Below are 21,710 nucleotides of genomic sequence, written 5' to 3' on the forward strand. Positions count from 1 at the left end.
ATCCTGAGCATCAGTCTCTTTTCTTCCATTTACGAACTTTTTATTCCACTTGAATCTGTGGCATCATTAATACCTTATCATACCAAGGTTGTATTAATATACATTATTTATACTGAATTAGGCATCTGTTTTTGCTTGACAAGTTACTCTGAATTGAGTAAGTCAAACTAACATTTATTATCTCATATATTTTCTTAGGGTCAAAATTCTGATTTCAGCTACACTAGATGGTTCTGGCTCAGTCTCTCTCATGGCATTATAGGCAAGATGTTAACCCATCTGAAAACTTTACTAGGCTTGGAGGATCCTTCTCCAAAGGCTCACTCATGTGTTTTTGGCTACTGTTTCTACTAGCAATTGCAGGGGACCACAACTCTTTACTGTCTAGGCCTCAGAGTAACTGGCTTTCCCCAAAACAGGAGATAAGAGGATGAATGTGTTACCTAGTCTTCAAAGCCACACACCACCTTAACTTTTGCTTTCTTTGGTTAGAGGCAAATTAAGACTAGCCTGTGCTTCAAGGGGAGGGTTCCTGCCACCTTCTAAAGGAAGGAGTAGTGATACATTTGTGGAGATATTTTGAAGCTTGCTATCATCCAGGCTAAAAGTTTTTCAGTGTTTCCTTGAGAAACTGTCTAAAGTATTCATTTGAGGCTTTCTGCTTCACAGATACTTTGTGGGTTAAGTATACTGGTAGACTGGGCTAAGAATTTCTTAATACTTTCTTATTTTATTTATGAGTGTAAGCCTTTTTTAAAAAGTACCAATCCCACACTCTCTCCTTTAAAGATTCTGTTTTATTATGTACAACAGTAAAATATTGTAATTTTACAAGTGGTAATGTAATGCTACAGATGAAAGAGACTTAGAGGCAATCTGCTCCAATATTTTTATTTTCATGTTTAAGGTCAGTGACATAATAGGTAGTTTAAAGTTCCAAAACTAAAAGGTACTTGTTCACAAGCTAAATTTTTTATTTCCAGTCCATGGTTTTTCTTCATACAGTTTCTTTAACATCTTTCAACTATTAAAGATTTTTTATAAAAGCCCCTTAACTGTGACTCAGTAGTTGGTCCTTGTAAGTATTCTTTTTATGAATAAGAATTCAGATAGATTTAAAGTTAGCCTAAAATAGTATTGTTGTTATTACATTCATAATCACCTGTAATTACTATCCTTTTTTTCTTAAATTAATTATATATATTCTTTCTTTTTTTCCTACTTCCCAGTTATCTGTGTGTGCTACCTTCCTACCTTTTTTCTGTTTTTCTGTTACTTCCTGAAATACTTTTATAATCTAATTTGGATATATGATCTGTTAGTGTCTTTCAAATCTGAGGACATGAATAGTCGTTTGTTTTGACCATGAAAAATGATTACAGATAGCTGCTTGGAAATTTGAGTTTTATTGGAGTGAATATTACAGATGGATATACATATATCCAGATTAGTTTCTTAGAATTTGTTTTCTAATTGAGAATATATTCATAGTTGATGTCAAGTGGAATTTGGCAGAGAGGTGAAGAAGAAGAAGGAGTTTATGGTTTTCTAATAGAAGACATCAGAAAGGAAGTGAATAGAGCTTCTAAACTGGTAAGTAAATTATTGTACTCATTGTCAGTACTTGAGAAATCTCTTGTAGTTTCTGAAGAAGAAATTTATGGCTTTAGTTTTATGTTCTAATGTATATTTTTGTCAAGCATAAGTTTTAGAATAACGTTCTGTACTGTTTTGCACATGAAAGCTTTACTGACCCTGTATGATACATGTGACAATAGTGATTACTGTATCTTATTTATCCTATCCATTATTTCATCCAGTCTTATAGTTCCACTTCTGCAATCAGCAAATCCTTCAGTAAGCCAACCATTTACTTTTTAAATTCTTATGCCTTAATTGCTAAGATTGGAATGATAGGTGGAAGTAGAAATTACATAAGTGTGATTTTATGATTTCCACAACTCTTATGACTATTCTGTGACATTTTTTGCTTGTGTTTAGTGCTCTCTTGTTGTCCGTCCTAGATATGCTAAACTTAGTATCTTGTTCATTTATTTTTTTATGATTTTTTATATGATTGATTTACATGCTAGGTACCCCAAGGAATGGACTGTAGAGCTCCATATAGTCTGAGTAGAACTAGTGATTGAAATTTATAAAATTGAAAATATTCTGTTCAGAGAATGTAATACTAAAGTTGATGTCTGTGGTAGAACAATTTGAATGATGAAGGCATTCATCATTGCACTGAGTGGAGATAAATTGATACTTGAAGAAGTCAGAAAAGTTGTTTTATAAATGCCGGAGTTATTTAGAATGATGACAAGAATTAAAATACAGAGCAAGCCTCAAGGGCTTAAAGTTCTGAGGGTAGAAAACTGACTGGGAGGTTTCTAGATAAAAAATGAATAAATGCCAGTAAGTGATTAGAATTTTTTAAAGTATAAAGATAGGTACATATAAAAGATACAATAGTGGCTTAAAATCTCCAACAGAGAACTATAATAATACTATTTGTTTCCCTTCCTGCTCCCTTGTATGTCTTTACTCTCATCCTGTGCCAAATCAGGAAATTAACGATGTGAAAAAAAGAAGCTTCACTCAAAAAATTTTACCAAGTAAAAATAAAAACCTTTTAGATAAGGCAAAGAAATGTAGGTAGTTAGTTTTTAAAATGTCAAGCAGGGATGAGAGTTGAGGCTCATAAAATACAGAGGCTCTAGGGCAGAGGGAAAGCCTTGGTTGAAAGGACCATTTAAAGACCATTTGAAGACACCATCAATCTTATTTCTGGAGAAGAGTCCTCATTTTTATATTAAACTAGAATTCCTTTGCATAAGTTCACTGGAAGAGTCTCTGTTTGGTGTAGAATTTTCCTATTACTTGGGTGGTAGTTGAGGCATTAGCAATAAACTTGCAGTCCTAAATCAGTGATCATTATAATGGCCATATAAGTGTTCGAGCATTTTTTATGTACCTCTATATTTTTAAGTTATTGATAAATTTAATAATCTTTCTATTTATGTGATACTGTTAATATTCTGTTAGTGGCAGTGTTACAATATTTGTTCCCTAGATCTGTCATTACAAATAACAGAAATTTACTCTTTAAAAGTGGAAGCCAGAATTCTAACTGAAGTTGTCAGAAAGGTTGCTTTCTTTTAGAGGGTCTGAGGTAGCATTTATTCTTGTGCTCCTTCGATAGCTTCTTGTGCCTGTTGGGAACCCTTGGTAGCATAGCTACAATCTCTGCCGCCATCTTCAAATAGCCTTTTTATGTCTCTTCAACCTGCCTATTTTTTTTTCTCTTTTTAAAGATAAAAGTCATTTGATTTAAGGCCAACCCTAAACCCAGAATGATCTCATCCTAAAATGCTTAATTTTATCTGTAAAGACCCTATTTCTAAGTAACTTAGAGTTCCATGTACTAAGAACTTGAACATGTGATTTTTAAGAATGCTGTTCAACCTACTATGAGTATTTCAACTGTTTTTCCTTTTGGTGAGGATTGTCACCTTAGTCAGGTTTTAACAGATTGGTTTGAAATGAAGCTTTCTTGTATAGCTGTTATGTATATAAATTCTTCAGTTTAAAATGTTGTAGCTGGTAGGAATAAAAATGGGCTTCTTATATCAATGAATCCTTGAGGCTTTAGATTGTTTCTGGGGGGAATAATCTAGGAAATTTCATTAATGTACTGTCATCACAACTATTATGATGGAAATAATTTTCATTTTCCTCACAAGTAAAATTTATTAATACTTTGATCATGTTATACTAGTCAAAAATTTTTATATGGCTCTATTTTGATACTTTCTTCTAGAAATGCTCTGTTTGTAAGAAAAATGGTGCTTCAATTGGATGTGTAGCACCTCGATGTAAACGAAGTTACCATTTCCCATGTGGGCTTCAGAGAGAATGTATTTTCCAGTTCACTGGCAATTTTGCGTGAGTTATTTAACTGTGAAGTATGAATGTTAAAGAACCATGGCAAATGGATATCCCAAAGATACAATTTCCCTGTAAAATAACTTTTTAAAGTTGAACTGAATTTGTATACCTACATTACTATTTATATGTATACACAATATAATTATATATATATATATATATATATATATATATATATATATGCATACACATACATCCCACTCGTATAGTGTTACTTCTGCCTATTAAATCTTGAGAATTACAGTATGTAGAGTAGCCCTAAGGGGTTGGGAATTTCACTCAATGACATAAGCACCTGCCTGGCAAGCATGATGTCATGAGTTCAATCCCCCGTACAAATAAAATAAAGTTACATTTTAAAAAAAGGGCCAAGGTGGGGGCTGGGGGTTTAGCTCAGCAGCATAAGCGCCTGCCTTGCAAGCAGGCAGTTGTGAGTTCGATCCCCGGATCGATAAAAAAAGGGTGGGGGGAGGCCAAGGGTTTAGCTCAGCGATGTAAGCACCTTTTGCAAGTGTGAAGTCATGAGTTCAATCCCTGGTACCAAAAAAAAAAAAAAAAGTCTAGAATAGGCCTAATTAGCATTAAGTTCTGGGCTATAACTTTGAACTGTTACTTATTTCAGTGAAAATTGCTCCCTGATACTAAATTTTTATGTTATTGTTAAGAATTGATTCTCCACTCTTATTTTGTGCAGCCATATGTATTTCTCACTAAAGGTATATAACTTTACTTGAGTGCAAAAATAAATATTTTATTTAACTCTTAGTTACTTTTCTCATTGCTGAGAAAAAAATACCTGACGTGAAAAGTTAAGGGAGGAACAGTTTATTTCAGCTCACAGTTTATAGAAGTTTTAGTCCATAATTGGCCCAAGGTGGGGCTTCCCATTATCCATACTCAGAACTATGCCAAAACAGTCAGTGGACTAGCATAGTAATTGCATACCCTTAAACCATCACATACTATAGATCCAGCAACCTCTGAAAAGCCCCACCTATGACTGCATGAGGCTTTGGGGGGACATCTAGACACAAGCCTTAGCATATACTCTGAGAACATTTGTTTCCTGAATGCAGCTTCAGACATGAATTTTGGCATTTGATGTCATGAGTGTTCTGTTTATTTAAGTTCTTGTATTTTGACTTAATAAGTCATTACCTATGTAAGAATACAAAAATCAGAAGAACGTAAATTAATACAAGTACAGTGCAAAAACTAAAATTAGGGCTACCATTTGATCTACTTACCAGTCCTTGTTATATTAAGGCACAGTCCACAATAACCAAGATGTGGAACCATCATAGGTACCCATCATGGATGAATGAATAAAGAAAGTGTGCAGTATTATTTAGCCATAAAGAACAGAGTTTTGTCATTTGCATAAAAATGGATAGATCTCAAGATAATTATATTAAGCTAATTAAGCCAGACTTAGTCAAATATCACTTGTTGTCCCTAATATTTGAGATCTTAAAAAAGAAATGATGAAATAGAAAAGAGATTATTATTAGAGGAGACAAAGGGAATAAGAGGCATGTATGAATACAGCCATGCTATGTTACACACATTGAAACCCTCTCCAGAAATGTAAAACTTGGTGGAGGGGCAAGGAGTGTGATGAGGGTGAAAATGATCGCAGTATGTTATGTGCATATATGAACCAGCCAAGATGAAACTCATTAATCTGTATAATGTGGATTAGTAAAAAAGATGTGAAAATTAAGAGGATAGATGTTAATTGCTTTTACCACAATACTAAAGTAAATATGTGCTAAATGAATAAAATAAATATAAAAAAATGCAGAAGAAAATAAAATGGATTAGGAATATAGTACTATTTGTATGACATGTTTATATGGTTAAAAGATTCTTTAAGTATAAATTGTTGGCTCTTTTAACTTTATACAAAGTAGAATACAATAGTGTATATTCAGTTGTTGAAAACTAAATATATATACTCCATTGCTAATATTATTACAGAGGATATTCGGTATTAGTTGCTGAAATTCTGTTGGAGGTCTTAACTACCTAAATGTTTTCATTTTGAAGGGCGGGTTATCCTTGATCACAAGGTAATTTCTACTGCCAAGGCTGTAATCTGTTGTACATTATAAGAAAAGACACAAATGAATTTTCTCTTAAATATGTCAATTACAATGCTAGCCTAATTATATTTTATAATTTATTAGATACTGTTCTTAAATTTTTTTACATTTTTAGGTCATTTTGTTGGAAACATCGTCCTGTTCAGATTATTACAACTAATAATTACAGAGACTCTATACCATGTACCATTTGTTTGGAATTTATAGTACCTGTTCCTACTTATAGCGTATTACGAAGTCCTTGTTGTAAGAATGCTTGGTTTCATAGAGACTGTGTACAGGTAAGGTATATTTTGTAAGCTTTGATTAAAAAATATATTGCTTGTTGATTTGAACTTTAAATTGGTGTTGGCATATACATTAGCTCTTATGTTAAAACTGTATATAGAGCATTCAATTAGTAGCATATTTTACAGTAAAAGTTACCTGATTCAAGTTTACAATTAGGATTTTAATATTATGTGTGCTACCTTAAGTGTATATTTATGCTTATAAAATTTTGTTTTAACCTGAGAATTTTGTATTTCACAATGAATAACATACTGATTGTAATTCTAAATTCTATTTATATATTTAAGCTAGATAGAAGGAAGTGATAGTAAGCTTGATATTAAGAAATCTTTTTTTCATAATTTCACAAAAAATTTATCATAACTGCTTGACAGGGAGCTGACTGTCAAAAAGTATGAAAAGTATTGGTTCTTTAAGACCTTTTGTGTATCAAACCTGGTGACCAGTTTTCTTGTAGAATATTGTAAAACACACAACTGGGGCTGGGGATCTCAGTGGTGAGTATTTGCTTGATGACATAGATTCAGTCCCCGCACTGAAAAAGAGAATTTAAAAAACCCACACACATTAAACAGAATTTACTATTTCTTTGATTGAAAATTCTTGACTATCTTTTAAAAATGCCAACTCTTAATAATATCAAATATTAATATCAAATATGTAATATGCATGTATGAAAGCAGTACCTATTAGACTAAGAATATACTTCTGTTAATACTGTTTAAAGTTTAGATTTTGATTACTCTTGTATGAACCTTGAACTTTTATATTTATGATTATTCAGATAAAAGTGAAAATAGGAGCCTATTTTATAGGGAGAATATTAGAAATTCTGTTAATTCTTACAGAGAAATATATAAATAATGGACCTAAGAGTACATTTAATAAACATCATGAAGTGTTATCCTTACCTATTGAGGAAGAAGTTCCCATTAGATGAGACTCTTTAAAAAGTAATTTCTTAATTTAAGAATTTATATTTGAATGAATGTAATTGCTCCCAAGTGTATCATCTTGTTAATTTTGTGGCAAAATATTACTTCTCGGGACAAGTAAGATTTGCTAATTTTATATGTTAGGAATTTTTTGGTGAACACTGATAATACTGTTTTAATTGTTACAAATTAGAAATGTATTTCTGATGAAATGGTAAGGCTGGCAGGTATGAAGGCACATTCCTGTAATCCCAGATGCTTGGGAGGCGCAGCCTAGAATATTGCAAGTTTAAGGCCAACCTAGGCAATTTAGGGAGAACCTGTCTCAAATAATGTTATAAAAAAGGGCTGGGGATCTGTCCCAGTTGATAGGCTCTTGATGGACTCCCTAGTTTAAAAAAAGAATTGTTACTTTATGCAAACTAATGTAGAATCATAGCAACATAAACTCTTGTTTGTGATAAAGTGTCAGTAAGCAAATTATTTCATTAGTGCAAACTGTGAGAGGGCTACTTTCTGAGTTACTTTTTTAATAGAGTCTTCAAGAAGCTTTTCTACTCTAGTGCAATCTAACTGAAATATTATTCATAGTCTGCCCAGTCCAGGTAGCTACTATAGGTGGTTAAACAAATGTCTTTTATTTCCTGGTGAAAAAAGACTAGAAATTAGAAACAAAGGAATTATGTTAAGATTTTTTCACTCTGTATCTAAAGATTTGTTACTAATCTTGTCCATTTAGATTTCTCCATTGTTGCTCTGATCTTGTTGCTGTCTTCTTGTATCCTAGGCTGGTTTTTTTTTTTTGTTTTGTTTTGTTTTGTTTTTTTTTTGTGCTATACCAGAATACTCCCTTACACCGTTTCTTATATTTAGTAACATCTCAACATCTGTCTGCAGTTGCTAAAAGCTCCTTTAGTGTCAGAGATTTCAGTAACTTTTATTTCTTCCATCCCATATGTTGTATGTGTATGTATGGATGAGCACATGTGTTGAGATGTATGTGTACCAATTACCAACTGTCTGAGCTAGAAATCCTCTTTTTAAAATTTTTTTCATGCTGCCTTTTTTCTGATTTTGGTTTACTTGTCTGACTTCATTGTTTACTTCATTTTGGCCACCTTACACATGTCACTAATTGCAGTTGCCTAATTCCATGTTTTGCTTTCTAGCTGTGGAGTCTACAATATGCATTCTTTAGTAGGTCTTTTGTCTTCATTTTTCTAGCAAGCCTCTATTTTTTCCTTCCAAGCTTAGCTTTGGCCTCAGTATCCTTCTGAAATTTTTGTCATTATAGAATAGGAACTTTTCCTTCTTTCTTCACTGTATTTACTTTAAAAAAAACATTGTTTCATAATATTGCAGTAATTATATTGCCTACTCAGTAGAATTCCATGGAATTGAGTCTAAATCACTTGATGTTTCTGTTAGATAGCATGTCTATATTAGGGATTTGTCTTAGTTCTCTTGTTGCTGAGGCAAAATATTTGACACCCAAAGTTAGAGGAAAGGTTTATTTCAGCTCACAGTTGGTAGAGGTTTCAATCCATAACCAGTTAGCTCCAAGGCAGAGGGGCATCTCAGAGGAGAAACAGTTTGTGTCAGGCAGATGGCAGCAAAAACATTCAGGTAGCAAGCAACAAGCCATGACCACGGTTCTTTCTGTACCTTCTATTTTACCCAGGCTACTCTTGGATAATACTCAGACCCTTAATCCTAGCATCGCACCATGACTCAATCCCAGCAGCACAAACCTTAGATCTTAGCTACCTCTGAAAAGACCACCTATAACCATTTAAGGTTTTGGGGGAACATGTAGCCATAACAGGACTAAAATATTTTTAAATGAATCTGTCCTACTAGTTCTTTTGTATTGTTTTGTTTTGAGACTGGGTACTTTTTCTAGTAAGATTTTAGTGTCTTGTTTCTTTCTGAGTAACCTCTGCCTGCAGCTTCTTTCTTTGTATTTATTGTACCATTGATAGCAGGTTTTGTATTTCTTTTTGGGGGGGAAGAAAAGTCAAATTAATAACAGCCAGAAATGATTTTAACAACAAAGTATTTTTTCTTGATGAATTAACTACCGATTTTCACTGTTTTTTCATATAGTATGGAAAATAACATATTTAAGAAGTAAAATAACATGCGATATCAGAGGCTGAGGAATTAGGTATGATAGTTGTAAAGCAGATAGTTGTCTAATTGTTAGGTTTTTTTAGTTTTTGTTTTTTTACTGTGGAATAAAAAGCTTTCTGGATGTTAGCAGTGGAGTAACTTGGTTTATAATATTTGAGAACCATGGGTGTAGAAAATAGTTTCATAACATATAAAGTAAAAAATAGCACATGTTCTGTTAGTTATATAATTCATAAGCTGATGACAGATTTAAGTTGTTAACAATAGATTTTCCATTTTTCACTGTAGGTTCAAGCAATAAATGCAGGAGTATTTTTCTTTAGGTGTACAATATGCAATAATAGTGACATCTTTCAGAAAGAGATGTTGAGAATGGGAATTCATATTCCTGAAAAGTGAGTAATATTTAGCATTTCAGAAAAAAGACACTTCAAATACAAGATTTAATAACAGTAGAAATAATCATTTATGCCTTCTTAAGTTATCAGTGGACATTTAAGCATTGCAAATATTGAAATGTAAAGCCTTCTTCCTAAATAACTAGTTCACAGAAAGCAGGGAGTGTAATATAAATGTCTCATTCAGACTGGGGATACAGCTCAGTGGCATAAGTGCCTGCCTGGCAAGCACAAGGAATAAATATCTCGTTCATTGATTTAGATGGAACAGTGTTGGTGAACCTATGGCATGCATGCTACAGAGGGCTGTTTGGTATCATTGAAAGCACTAAAAGATTTGCCATCATTGATAGAGTCTCTTAAGTACCTCTGTGGTGTTCAATTTTGATTCATTTATATGTAACTGTAATCATCTTTAAAGTGATATTTATAAATTAGGGGAATCAAGATGGATTTAAAATGAATGAGAAAAATTTTCTTAATACTTCAAGGTGAGGAATCCAGAAGTAATGATACTAAATTTGAAATTAAAAATTAGGAATGAAAAGTTAGAAAAATATAAATTTTAGAAAATTTGCTTCATTTTTCATTTAGCATTTGAAATTTTACTATGAGACCAATTGACTGTAGTATAAAATGACATACTAGAGTTTATATTAAGGAGACTATCTTAAAGCAAAGTTTTTATCCTTGTTCTAAAGTATGTATTGGACAAAGAGAATATACTAAAAAGGATGAAATTTACTTGTTCTTAAATATGTGAAAGGTTTTTGTTTTTAGATTCTTTACTAATCCTTTTATGTAATATAATTCAAAGCATATTTCATTTCTTGTTTTACTTATAGAGATGCATCTTGGGAATTAGAGGAAAATGCTTATCAAGAGCTTTTAGAGCCTTATGAACATTGTGATGTACGAAGATGTCGTTGCAAAGAAGGGCGAGACTATAATGGACCTGACAGGTATTTGTGAATGTTGAGTTGTGCTTATTTAAGCTTTGAACTCGGAACATAACAAACATAGTTTTGCTTTTAGGATATTTGAAGTTTTAATTTGAAAAGATAAAGTATATTTGTTAATCTTTCATTTACATATGTGTAGAAAGAAATTTTTCTAGTTACTAGAGTTGTAATCTGTGAGTGTCATATATTTTCATGAAGGTCTGTTTTCTAGAGCTAGTTTCTTAAAATGGTAGGCATAGCCACATTTGGTTACTAACCCTTTAAAATATGGTTATTCCAAATTGGGAGGGTGCTGAAAAACACACCAGTGACTAAGATCAACAAAAATTTTAACAAAATACCATAGAATAAGTCGTTTAAACAAATTTGTTTTCTTATAATTTGGGGGTTAGAAATGTCAGAACAAGATGACAATGCTGCCCTCTAGCTGTATCTTCTTGTGGTTGTCCCTCTGTATTTGTGGTGTGTGTGTGTGTGTGTGTGTGTGTGTGTGTGTGTGTGTGTGTGTGTTTAATAAAGATTACTGATCACATATGATGCCATTTTATTCTGATTACCACTTTAGGCATTTTCTCCAGGTACAGTTATATTCTGAGTCACATTCTAGGTGTTAAGATTTACCTCAACATGAATTTGGGAGGTAGGCACCAATCAACCCATAATCTATGGGGAAAAAACTTAAAATAGCTTGTTAATTTTTTATATTGTTTACATAGTGAACAAAGTAGCACATATTGGAAATAAAATATATTTAGAATAATTTCACCTGTTCTTTCTACATTTTAAAATGAAAGTATTAGAAGATTTTTTGTTATGTATATATTGGCCTTGTACTTTCTGCTGGACAACACTGCAGTGGGAGATAATTTAACTAGATTAACTCACCATTGTTTCTTTTGGAGCAGTAAAAAAGGTTTGGTATTGGAAATTTATTGTTTATTATGTTGTAATGTGAATATATAGTTGTTATCTTGTACCTTTTAGGTATAGTATATTACATTAGGAATCGAGTCTTCATTTAAGAAGTAAGAAAAAGGAGCAGATCAATTTTGCTGGAACTGATGTAGAAAATTTGAGCAAGTTGTTATTCCTAATATGTAATGTTCATTAACATAGTAAACTTAAGAGTGCAGAGCAGACTATTGGGAGTCATGTTTTTCTTTGAAAGTGATTTGACTGGATCAGCTACTACTAATTTTAAAGAATTAGCTAAGGTCTTGGCAGTTTTGGGAAATTTCCCTCGAGTAGCTCTTTCTACAGATATCCTTCATGTGTGCTTCTTACTATATAATCATTACTTAAATTTAATGTTATTAAACCAAATAGCTTTTAAGGACAGAGATAATGTTGAAAGGGTCAATGTATTGTTACCTGGTGACCCTGATTGTTTTTTTTTCAACATTTACGAGTACTTCCTGTAGAGTTTTACTGTAAAGCACATCTGAAATAGTGTATATATACAGTTTTAAGAAACAACACATTCACTACAGTTGATATTTCCTAAATTAAATGTAGGTTGTTCTTTATATGGCTTGTGTATTGTTGATCACCAGATCAGTATCTACAAAACTTCTCTTTGCCAGTTATTTTTGGGATTGCTATCACTTTTGCTCTTTCTTCTGAGACACAGATAACTGCTGTCCGAACACTTGTTTGTAATTTTATTCCCTCTCATCCCAGTAAAGTCAGTATTGGTAAAAGGGAGCAGAGTGTAGCAATTAGGGACATGGGCCTCAAGCCAGGTAAACCTGGATTGAAAACCTCACTGTAGGGTTTACTCAGTGTGAGCTTAGTAAACAAGAAATATATCCCACTCAGCTTTGGTTTTCTCTTCAGAATAATAAGAGTAACAAAATTGTAAGGATTAAACTTTCCCTTTAAAGAGTAAGAACTAGGCCCTAAAGAACAGGGGATTATCTACCTACCTCTCTTGTCACTCACATTTTCATTTACTTAGGAGCTGTTTCCATTTTTATACAAAGAAAATGATATACCCTGTAAAGAATGAGGAGCCTCCTAACACAACCTATATCCATATCCACACAGAAGATAGGAACATAAACTGCCACATGTCACACACCAGAGACAGGTAAATGAGAGAGAATGAGTATAACACAGGTGGGAAATCTGGACCTGGTGGTCACACACAACACCTGAAGTGACTGAGCAAGCTTATTCTAGAAAGTATTACTTTACCTTGAAATTTACTGAGTACTTATTCCATATCAGACACATTGACACAGTAATCTCTTTGTGAGCATAGCCATCTCCAAATACAAGTTTACACACATAATAAATAGAAAAAATACTTCAGAAAAAAGTAATGCAGGATTTTAGCAGATAATCTGTTTGCCCTGTGGTAAAAGGGTTGATTTTGAGGATCTGGCCTATGGTCGCATAGGTAATTGGAATTAATTTAATATCAAACATAAGCATCTACTTTTCTTTTATCCTCAGCAAATGGGAAATAAAGCGCTGTCAGTGTTGTGGTTCTAGTGGAACACATTTAGCCTGTTCTTCACTACGATCTTGGGAGCAAAATTGGGAGTGTTCAGAATGTAGAAGTATTATCTACAATTCAGGTAATAGTTTATAATTTTGAGTGGGTTTTTTTTTAATTTAATAAAGTTTTTTACCTGTATCTCTGTAATGCTAACATTTAGATTTAAATCTGTAGATTTCCGAAAAGCAAAAAAACACTCATTATCTAACTCTAAAAATGTGGCAATTACTGATTGTTTGTTGGAAGAATCATCACCTAAGTTACCCAGACAATCACCTGGAGCTCAGAGTAAAGATCTACTAAGGTGTGTATTTTAAATTTAACATGCAAAAATCTATTTGGAGAACGTTATGACAGAAAATTCCTTGTCCATGTAGGCCATTAGCTGATCATAAGTAATCTAGAAGTATTAATAGAGTTCAGTATTTGATCATGAAATCAATGCAACCATTTTTTAAAAAATCAAAGTGGAATAGACTAGAATGTAAATTATCAGATTGTATTGCACATAGGAAGAATAGATGTGAACTCTTAATCACTTCATTGCATAACATCACAAAGTATGTGAGTTATAGATCATTTTCAAGATAGTTTGAAAAACATTTGTTTAAAATGTCTGATTGTAGATTAAGATAGGAAGATGAAATATCAAGCATACTGTGTCACTTTGAAAAGTGAAAGAAGTCCTGTTTAATATAGAGATGGGTTATTTTTTGGTATTACAATCATTGTTTGCTTATATATTCACTGTCAGTGTCAGAAATCTAAATGTCAGCTTTTCCCTTTAGAAAATTTAAGGCATACTTGTTAAATATTAACATATTCTTAACTATTCCACAAAATAGCAAAATAAGTAACTTTTTAAATCTTTCTTAAATATTCAAATATGACTGAATTTACACTTTTATAGTATATCAGGTATTTGTTAAATTGTAGTTACGATTTTTAAGTGTATACAACTTTGCACAAAAGCTTTTAGAGCCTTGCTTTGCCCAATAGGAAAAAAAATAGAAAAATAATATTAATATCTAAGCTTGAAGAAGTACTGTCATGTTTCAAATTTAAGAACTTGGAGGATATAAAAGAGAATTTTTCTGAAAGTATTTGGATACTTCATTTTTCAGGTAGGTAGAATATTACTTGTCAAACTGTAAGGAATTACAGTTTTAAAATGCCACTTTTGGGGGTCCGGCTGCAAGTGGGAGTGCAAGCACCAGCACAAGGTGGCTGCAGCTGGCAGCATGGCTTTCGTGGCCTCGGAGATCATCACCTTCATGGTCTCAATCTGGCTGTGTACTGGTGTCCTCTGTACTGCACACCTACTATTGGAAGGTGTCTACCATCGACGGCACGGTCATCACCACCACCACCTATTGGGCCAACTTGTGGAAGACTTGTGTTACCAACTTCCTGGGTATCTACAACTGCAAGGACTTCCTTCCCATGCTGGTGCTGGACAGTTGTATCCTGGCATGTAGAGGACTGACAATTGCGGCTATCAGCTTGGGTTTTCCTTGGTTCCCTATTTGCACTCTTTGAAACAAAGTGTACCAAAGTTGGAGGTTTAGATAAAGCATAAGTTAAAATTGCTTGTTTAGCTAGAATTGTATTCATAATGTTAGGGCTGTGCTCACCAACCAGCTGTTCCTTGTAAGCAAACAAAATCACCACAGAATTCTTTGATCCTCTCTTGATGGAACAAAAATGTGAATTAGGAACTTCTCTGTTTATTCAATGGGCAGGTGCCTGACTGCGTGATTGATGGTATCTTGTTTTACTTTTCAAATCGCAATAACAAAATATCTGGAATGTGATACACTACAAGAGGGCCACATTTATCATGTTTTCCCAGATAAAATACCATGAAAAGGAGACTGTAAATCATCTTTCAAAACAGTTTGATAAAAATGCTTGTCTAAAAGAATTCTACTGGCAACCTTGTCTTGAGTGTGTTATCAAAGCGGACTGTTCTAAAAATGATCCTGTGAAAGTCCTCCTATAATTAACACTCAAACTATTTCTAACATAAGAATTTGTTGATTGTACAAATGTGAATGTTCTTACATGGTTATGTACTAATCATGTTCTGTTATGACTTTCTATAAAAAATAAACAGGTTTATATATTTGGAGGACATACAAAACATTTAAAAACAAGGTTCAAGAAGTATCTGTAACATAGCTCTTTTGATTATTCATACTTTGAGATGTTTCTCCCCATTCCTTAATTCATTCATGTAGTACTGGAAACATAAGAAGGGTGTCTTCTTGATGGTATAGGGATGATCTGAGACTGAAGTTTAAAACACGTTACTGACTGCTACATGGAGTTGTCTTGTAGTTTCTTCCACCCTTTCTCTCATGACAGTCATTCATGAGGGTGGTTCAAGGAAGAGCTAATGAGGCCAAAGTGTTACTGCTGTTCGCGGGGTTTATCCCCTTAACTACCTACTTAGTCTTCACTGATACAGAGAGCAGAATCTACAGAGAGAAGGGCATTGACATGAGCTGAGCCGAGACCCCTGGCTGTGGTTAACTCTGAAGGCAGCAAAAGAAGTCCCGGAGCCAGCATGGCTTGCCTTTCTTAGAACTGATGAATTGATTGTGTCTTGCAGGTCTTATTTAGGTAACTAACTGGGTAATTAAGACACTTGTTTTTCAAAACATGTGACTTGCTTCAGTGATTTCTGAACAAAGATGCAGATTTATTCCTAGGGCCATCCCTATATACAACATGCCCATGAGGGAAATAGTCATCATTGTTAACACAAAGCTAACATACCCTACCTCGCCACCTGCAGCCACCGTATGCAGCATTTACTTTTGCAGAAAAAGAACCACAGCAGAATTTAAGTAATTTGTCACAATAGTGACAGAACATGACTCTGAGGTGGGATACTCTAGGGTAAAATACAGTTTTAGTACATAAGCATTGGTATGAGTGAGGGCTGAGAGTGTCACTCCGTGGTAGTATTCAGGAAGCCCTGGGTTGCGTCCCTAACACCAGAAAAAAGAGAAGAAAAGGTACCAGTGTGGGTTGGGAACACAGCTTAGTGCTACCTGTGTTACCTGTAAGAAGCTACGTGGATGAATACGTCATTTTCCTGAAGTGTAAAAGATATAAAATGAAAAATCACATTGTTCAGAGGTACAAAGGAAACAAGTTTGTTTAAAATTCATGCTAGTTAATTCCATGTTAGTACTTGAAATATCTTTTCTCTAGAGATACTAATTAATTAAAAAACATAAAGGTAGATTAGGTGCTTCAGGCTAATGTGGGGGCAAGATTGTGTGGGTTTGTATTTAAAACAATATTTTTTAAAAAATTTTAAAGCTAAGATGGTGAAAATAATCTACAGAAAAATTTCAGGTAGGGTGTAAGGTATGAAAAACTATTGGTAACCAGAAACATGTCAGCTTGGCATCAGGGAGGGGGAGTAGATGACAGTGGTCCAAATAAAATATGACTAGACAGATAAAAGATTGGCTTTTGTGACACAAATACTGACTTAAATACTGGGTTTATTTTATAACATAAGACCTTTATTTTCCTAGCCTTTCTGCTCAAGACTGAAGACATAGAACTTGCAAGATACTTGGTTTATAGACTGTACTTATCACTTTCTAATTATAAGTATGATCTTTGGCAAGTTACTTAAAAACTTTTTATCACATCTTTAGGATGAGGGTTATAAAAATGACCACATCTCAAAGTAGTTCTAATTAAATGAACTCAATATGGGTTAAAAATAAGACCAAGTGATCAATAAATACCTGTTGCAGAAACGACTGGATAAACAAAGCAATGCATGCTATCTCTGGCACATTGTTTTTCTAGGTTATCTCTCTTTCACATAAAACTGATTCGTCATTTAGAAATGTTTTTAGAAACAAAGTGAGTATAATTGTATTAAAATACCCCTGCAAGAAGCTGGGAAAAATGTTCATAAGTTTAGGTATAGACAAGGACTTTCTGAACAGAACCCCAGTTGCACAGGAAATAAGTGCTGACAATAAGATCATATCAAATTAAAAAGCTTCTGGACAGCAGAAACAAAACAAAAAAAGCAACCAACCAATGGAATCAGAAGAGAACTTACAAGATGGGAAATTTTTTTTTTTAACCAGCTATTTCTCAGAGAACTTGTATCTACAATATATACAATCTCCAAAAATTTAGACCCTGCAAAAGACCCAATCAAAAAACTAAATGAGCAAGTGAATATTGAATATGACACTTCAAAGAAGTACAAATGGCTAATAAACACATGTAGAAATGCTCAACATTGCTGGTCACTAGAGAAATGCAAATTAAAGCAACACTAAGATTCTTTAACCCCAGAAAATATGGCCATTATCAAGAAATCAAGTAACATGTTAGTGAAGCTGTGGGAACAAAGGAACCCCTTCTATATGTTGGTGGGAATACAAACTAGTATAACCGCTATAGGAATCAATATATCTACTCAGAAAACTAAAACATTCACTTGACACAGCTGTTCCCTTTCTAGATAACTTCCTAAAAGAGGAAGATGTGTGTATACCATGTTTATAGCAGCACAATTCAAAATAGCTAAGACTTGGAAATGACCTGTATATCCATCAACAGATGAATGGATAAAGAAAATGTGGTATGTACATATAGTGGAATACTACTGTGCTATATAAAAGATAAACTTTAGTCATCTATGGAAAATGGGTGTGCCTTGAGACCATAGTATTCAGTGAAATAAATCAGACACAAATTTAAATATCCTGTGGTTTTTTTCTTACAAAACAAATTACAAAGAGCAGATTTTATAAAAGAAAGCAGGGAGATAGCTCTTGCTGTACTGGATTAAGAGATGGGGGATTTAGCTCAGCGGCATAAGTACCTGCCTTGCAAGCAGGCAGTTGTGAGTTTGATCCCTGGTACCGATAAAAAAAGGAAAAAGACAAAAAAAAAAGAGAGAGAGATGGAGAGAATGGGTGGAGCAGAGGAAAAGGATAAAAATAGGAATTAAATGTGTATTAACTTCACACAAGGAACATAAACATTTGTATACTGCAAATGTAGTAAAAGTTCAGGGAAAAGTAAACAGGACCCTGGGAAGGTAGAAGCAGATTTATTTAGCAATCAGGATGTTATATGGCATAGCTACCAAGCCAGCCTCTCCTATGTTTAAGTCCCCTGAAAAGTACAAATTCAACTCAAAAATCATCTCTAATATTCACAGTCACAAAATTCTGGTAGAGGCTTTACTGGTAAGCTTGATAAATCAAAAGATCTTTCTTTGGAACTAAATGCATAGTAAAGTATAAAAAAGGCAAGTAACATGAACTTGCTGGCCTTTAACAATTTATTGCTCAACAATATGAATTAGTGCTGAGGTAATATATGATAGGGGTTGAGTTTTTAAGTTTAAAATACACGTGGTTCAGTAATGAATCTTTTCTACTCACATTCTGATAATTGGCATTTTAAATAGGTGCATTATATTTATAAAATGCAAGAACAAAAGAATAACACAGAAACCTAGTGGCCATAGTGTTCTCTTAGTGGCAACATGCTTACAGTGCTGAATATGATCTAGGTAATTTAGGAAGATATATTTATTGAGGGCCTAATTATATTACTGTAACCCCTCATGAAAAATAATCATCTTACGTTTAAGATTTCACTGCTAATTAATTCAGTTTTGAAGACACTACAAGAAACTACAATATCAGTATTTCCAGTGTGAGTATACAGAAGATATGAAGAAAGCTCCATAGAGAAACTTGCTATAAGTTAAAAACATTTTTCACTTTGAAATTAGTTGAAAAAACTCAATGCTCGAGTAGCATCTGAAGAATACACTTTTTATAACATTAATGGCATCTTTTTAGCTGTGGAGGTGAAACACCTTACGAACTTAAAAATACTCCTGAGAATTCATCTTTCAATAGTAAGCGCCATTAAAGAGGGCCTTGTTTTCTAGGACCAGTGGGAGAGATGCCACTTTGGTTAATCCAACTGGAAAATCTATCTGTAATTATTTGTTGCAGTACTTTTTCTATAAAATTCCTATTATATTTAAATAATTTTAGTATTTAAATTTCCAAACATTGTTCCAAAGAAGTTTGACTCCTTGACCCTGCTTTAATAAGTAATGATATTCAGGGAGAATAACATTGTTGTTCCTATTGATATAGGGAGGAGCAATGAATCAATATAAAAAGGTTAACTTTGATTTTTCTTTGAAGTAGGCTAGCAAAAATGGGCATTCTGTGAAAAAAGGAAAAGCAAATCCTGGATTACAATTGACCATTGCAATGTCTTAGGAAGTGAAAAAAATTGTATTTGCTATAGAAATATAATCCATGATTATTGAGTAAATTAACTCAAATTATGACCAGAAGATGACACACAGAGTGATTTGAACTAGGCCATAAAATCCGCCTGATAAGGGCTGGGCACATAGCTCTGAAGCACAGTTCCTGCCTCGTAAGTGCAAGTTTTTGGTTCAGTTCCCAGGGCCAGCAAGAAAATAATACACCTAATTGTTGACGTAGAGTTTCTGGTTGTTGTAGCTGTGTAGCTGCTACTGCTGCTGCTGGTGATCTGGGCCATGTTTTGAGAATCACTGGTCTAGACCAAAAGTAACCTTCAAGAGATTGTGAATTCTTCATTATAATCCTTTGTTAATTATAATTTTTTGATTTCAAATACATTGTGCAGTCTCACAGTTTTCTCATATATGCAAAGGTTACATTTGCTTTTATTAATGAAATAAGATTCTTTTAAACCAGTTCTTTAGCCAGTGGTCGGGAAGTAAGAGTTTGAACTTCTCACTATTAAATCTTTAGTCCTTAAATTGATCAAATTTGAGAGCATCATCCATCAACCTTCATGTAAATGGCCTACTGTAGTTGATTTTAATAGAAGTTTGGGGTGAGAAATCAAGAATTTAAAACCTAACGTTAACCAATAACTGTTTTCAGTTCCAGGTATGAGCTTTCAGGTATGAGCTGGGAAAGAATTTCCTTTTCAACTTTCTCTTCTTTTTTGTTGTCTATGTAATTGTTGTTCCACATAACATACTTTAAAGTAAATCTGTGTTAAAATTCATGTTTTGTAGGCAAGGCAGCAAGTTTAAAAGAGATATTTCAACAATATTGATAGAGTTAGGATTTCAAATTAAGAAAAAATCTAAAAGATTATGTATCAAGAAAGCCGATATCTGGAACAGTGCCTTAGATGAATTTAGAAATCAAAACTTCAATCCTTCATACATAATTGAAGTAGTATTTATTGAGAGTGATAATTTTGGAAGAGAACATCCAGGATCAAAGCAAGAATTTCTGAGTCTCTTAATGGAACATCTTGAGAACTCTCCAGTGTTTGAAGGTTCCTTGTCAAAGAACTTATCTCTGAATTCTCAAGGTAATCACTTTTTTTGTATGCGTGCTGAATATTGTATATATAGAAATAAAATTAGAATTAATGTTCATTCACTGTAGTGTAAATATATAACTTACCTTAATAAACTACTGATAAAATTGCAGGAAAAAGGGAATGAAAAGAGACATCTTTAAGGCTAAGTTTTGTTGGGACCAGAGTTACAGCTTCATGATATTACCTCTGTCTATCATGCATGAGGTCCTGAGTTCACCCTGCAGCACTCATTAAAGAAAAGAAAAGAGGAAAGGAGAGGGGAGCAGAAAGGTTTTGTAGTGAAATATTTATATATAAATATATAAACAATTTCAATATTTTATATAAAGTATCCTGATTTCATAATTAAAGGTAACTTCATTTAAACTTTATGTTTATTTAGATTTCACTTGAATACAGTGGCCAAATGGGACAGATAATTATTTGGATCCTTTTTGTAGTCATATACTTGAAATTTGGCGTTGGCGTAATATTTGCATTAAAATAGTTTCCTAGTTCAAATACAATAGTTATTTTTAATATAATGTGTTAAGAATTTTTTAATACACACTTATATAGGAGAGAACTTATTTCATTACATAGGAGTTTTCTTCTCTTTGTTTGCTAGACGTTACTCAGCTTGCCTGAAGTATTAATATGTGTATTGCAAAGAGCTTATTAAATATGTTTAAAAATCATCAGTAATTTTAAATTCCTTTTAAAATAAGCAATAATGTTAACTGAAGACAACTTTGATACAGTAAAGAATTGATTAAGTCACAAAATCTGAATTCAAGTTTGTACACATTTACTTTACTTGCTTTACATACTTATTAATTATCCTGTCAGCATCTGTTATTTTTTATCCATAAAATATAACTAATGAAGTCATCATTGAAGAGATTTTATAACAGTTTCGAATACTAAAAATTTTACTGATAAGTTGATTTAAGCAATTAATAGAAAAACAAAGAAAATTTACATTTTATCTTTTTGACCAAAGTTACTAAAACATTTTGAATGACAGTTTAAAAAAT

The 21,710-nt window shown here is 33.1% G+C and overlaps 1 protein-coding gene and 1 pseudogene across 3 annotated transcripts in view; both read left to right on the forward strand.

The window, feature by feature from the left end:
- G2e3 (G2/M-phase specific E3 ubiquitin protein ligase) overlaps nucleotides 1-21,710 on the forward strand; it is a 58,944-nt gene that overhangs the window by 20,427 nt on the left and 16,807 nt on the right. For all 3 annotated transcript variants that reach the window (XM_063246419.1, XM_005001382.4, XM_063246417.1), the window contains exons 4-11: nucleotides 1,492-1,593; nucleotides 3,824-3,948; nucleotides 6,172-6,337; nucleotides 9,704-9,810; nucleotides 10,659-10,775; nucleotides 13,233-13,357; nucleotides 13,453-13,582; nucleotides 20,378-20,682. In XM_063246419.1, the coding sequence (XP_063102489.1) occupies nucleotides 1,492-1,593; nucleotides 3,824-3,948; nucleotides 6,172-6,337; nucleotides 9,704-9,810; nucleotides 10,659-10,775; nucleotides 13,233-13,357; nucleotides 13,453-13,582; nucleotides 20,378-20,682 (1,177 nt within the window). The remainder of the gene's footprint in view (nucleotides 1-1,491; nucleotides 1,594-3,823; nucleotides 3,949-6,171; nucleotides 6,338-9,703; nucleotides 9,811-10,658; nucleotides 10,776-13,232; nucleotides 13,358-13,452; nucleotides 13,583-20,377; nucleotides 20,683-21,710) is intronic.
- On the forward strand, nucleotides 14,409-17,488 carry LOC101787137 (claudin-10-like; annotated as a pseudogene).

The sequence above is a fragment of the Cavia porcellus genome, unplaced genomic scaffold (genome assembly GCF_034190915.1).
Source record: "Cavia porcellus strain 051 isolate PalLab524CR breed Dunkin Hartley unplaced genomic scaffold, mCavPor4.1 scaffold_1, whole genome shotgun sequence".
Taxonomy (NCBI): domain Eukaryota; kingdom Metazoa; phylum Chordata; class Mammalia; order Rodentia; family Caviidae; genus Cavia; species Cavia porcellus.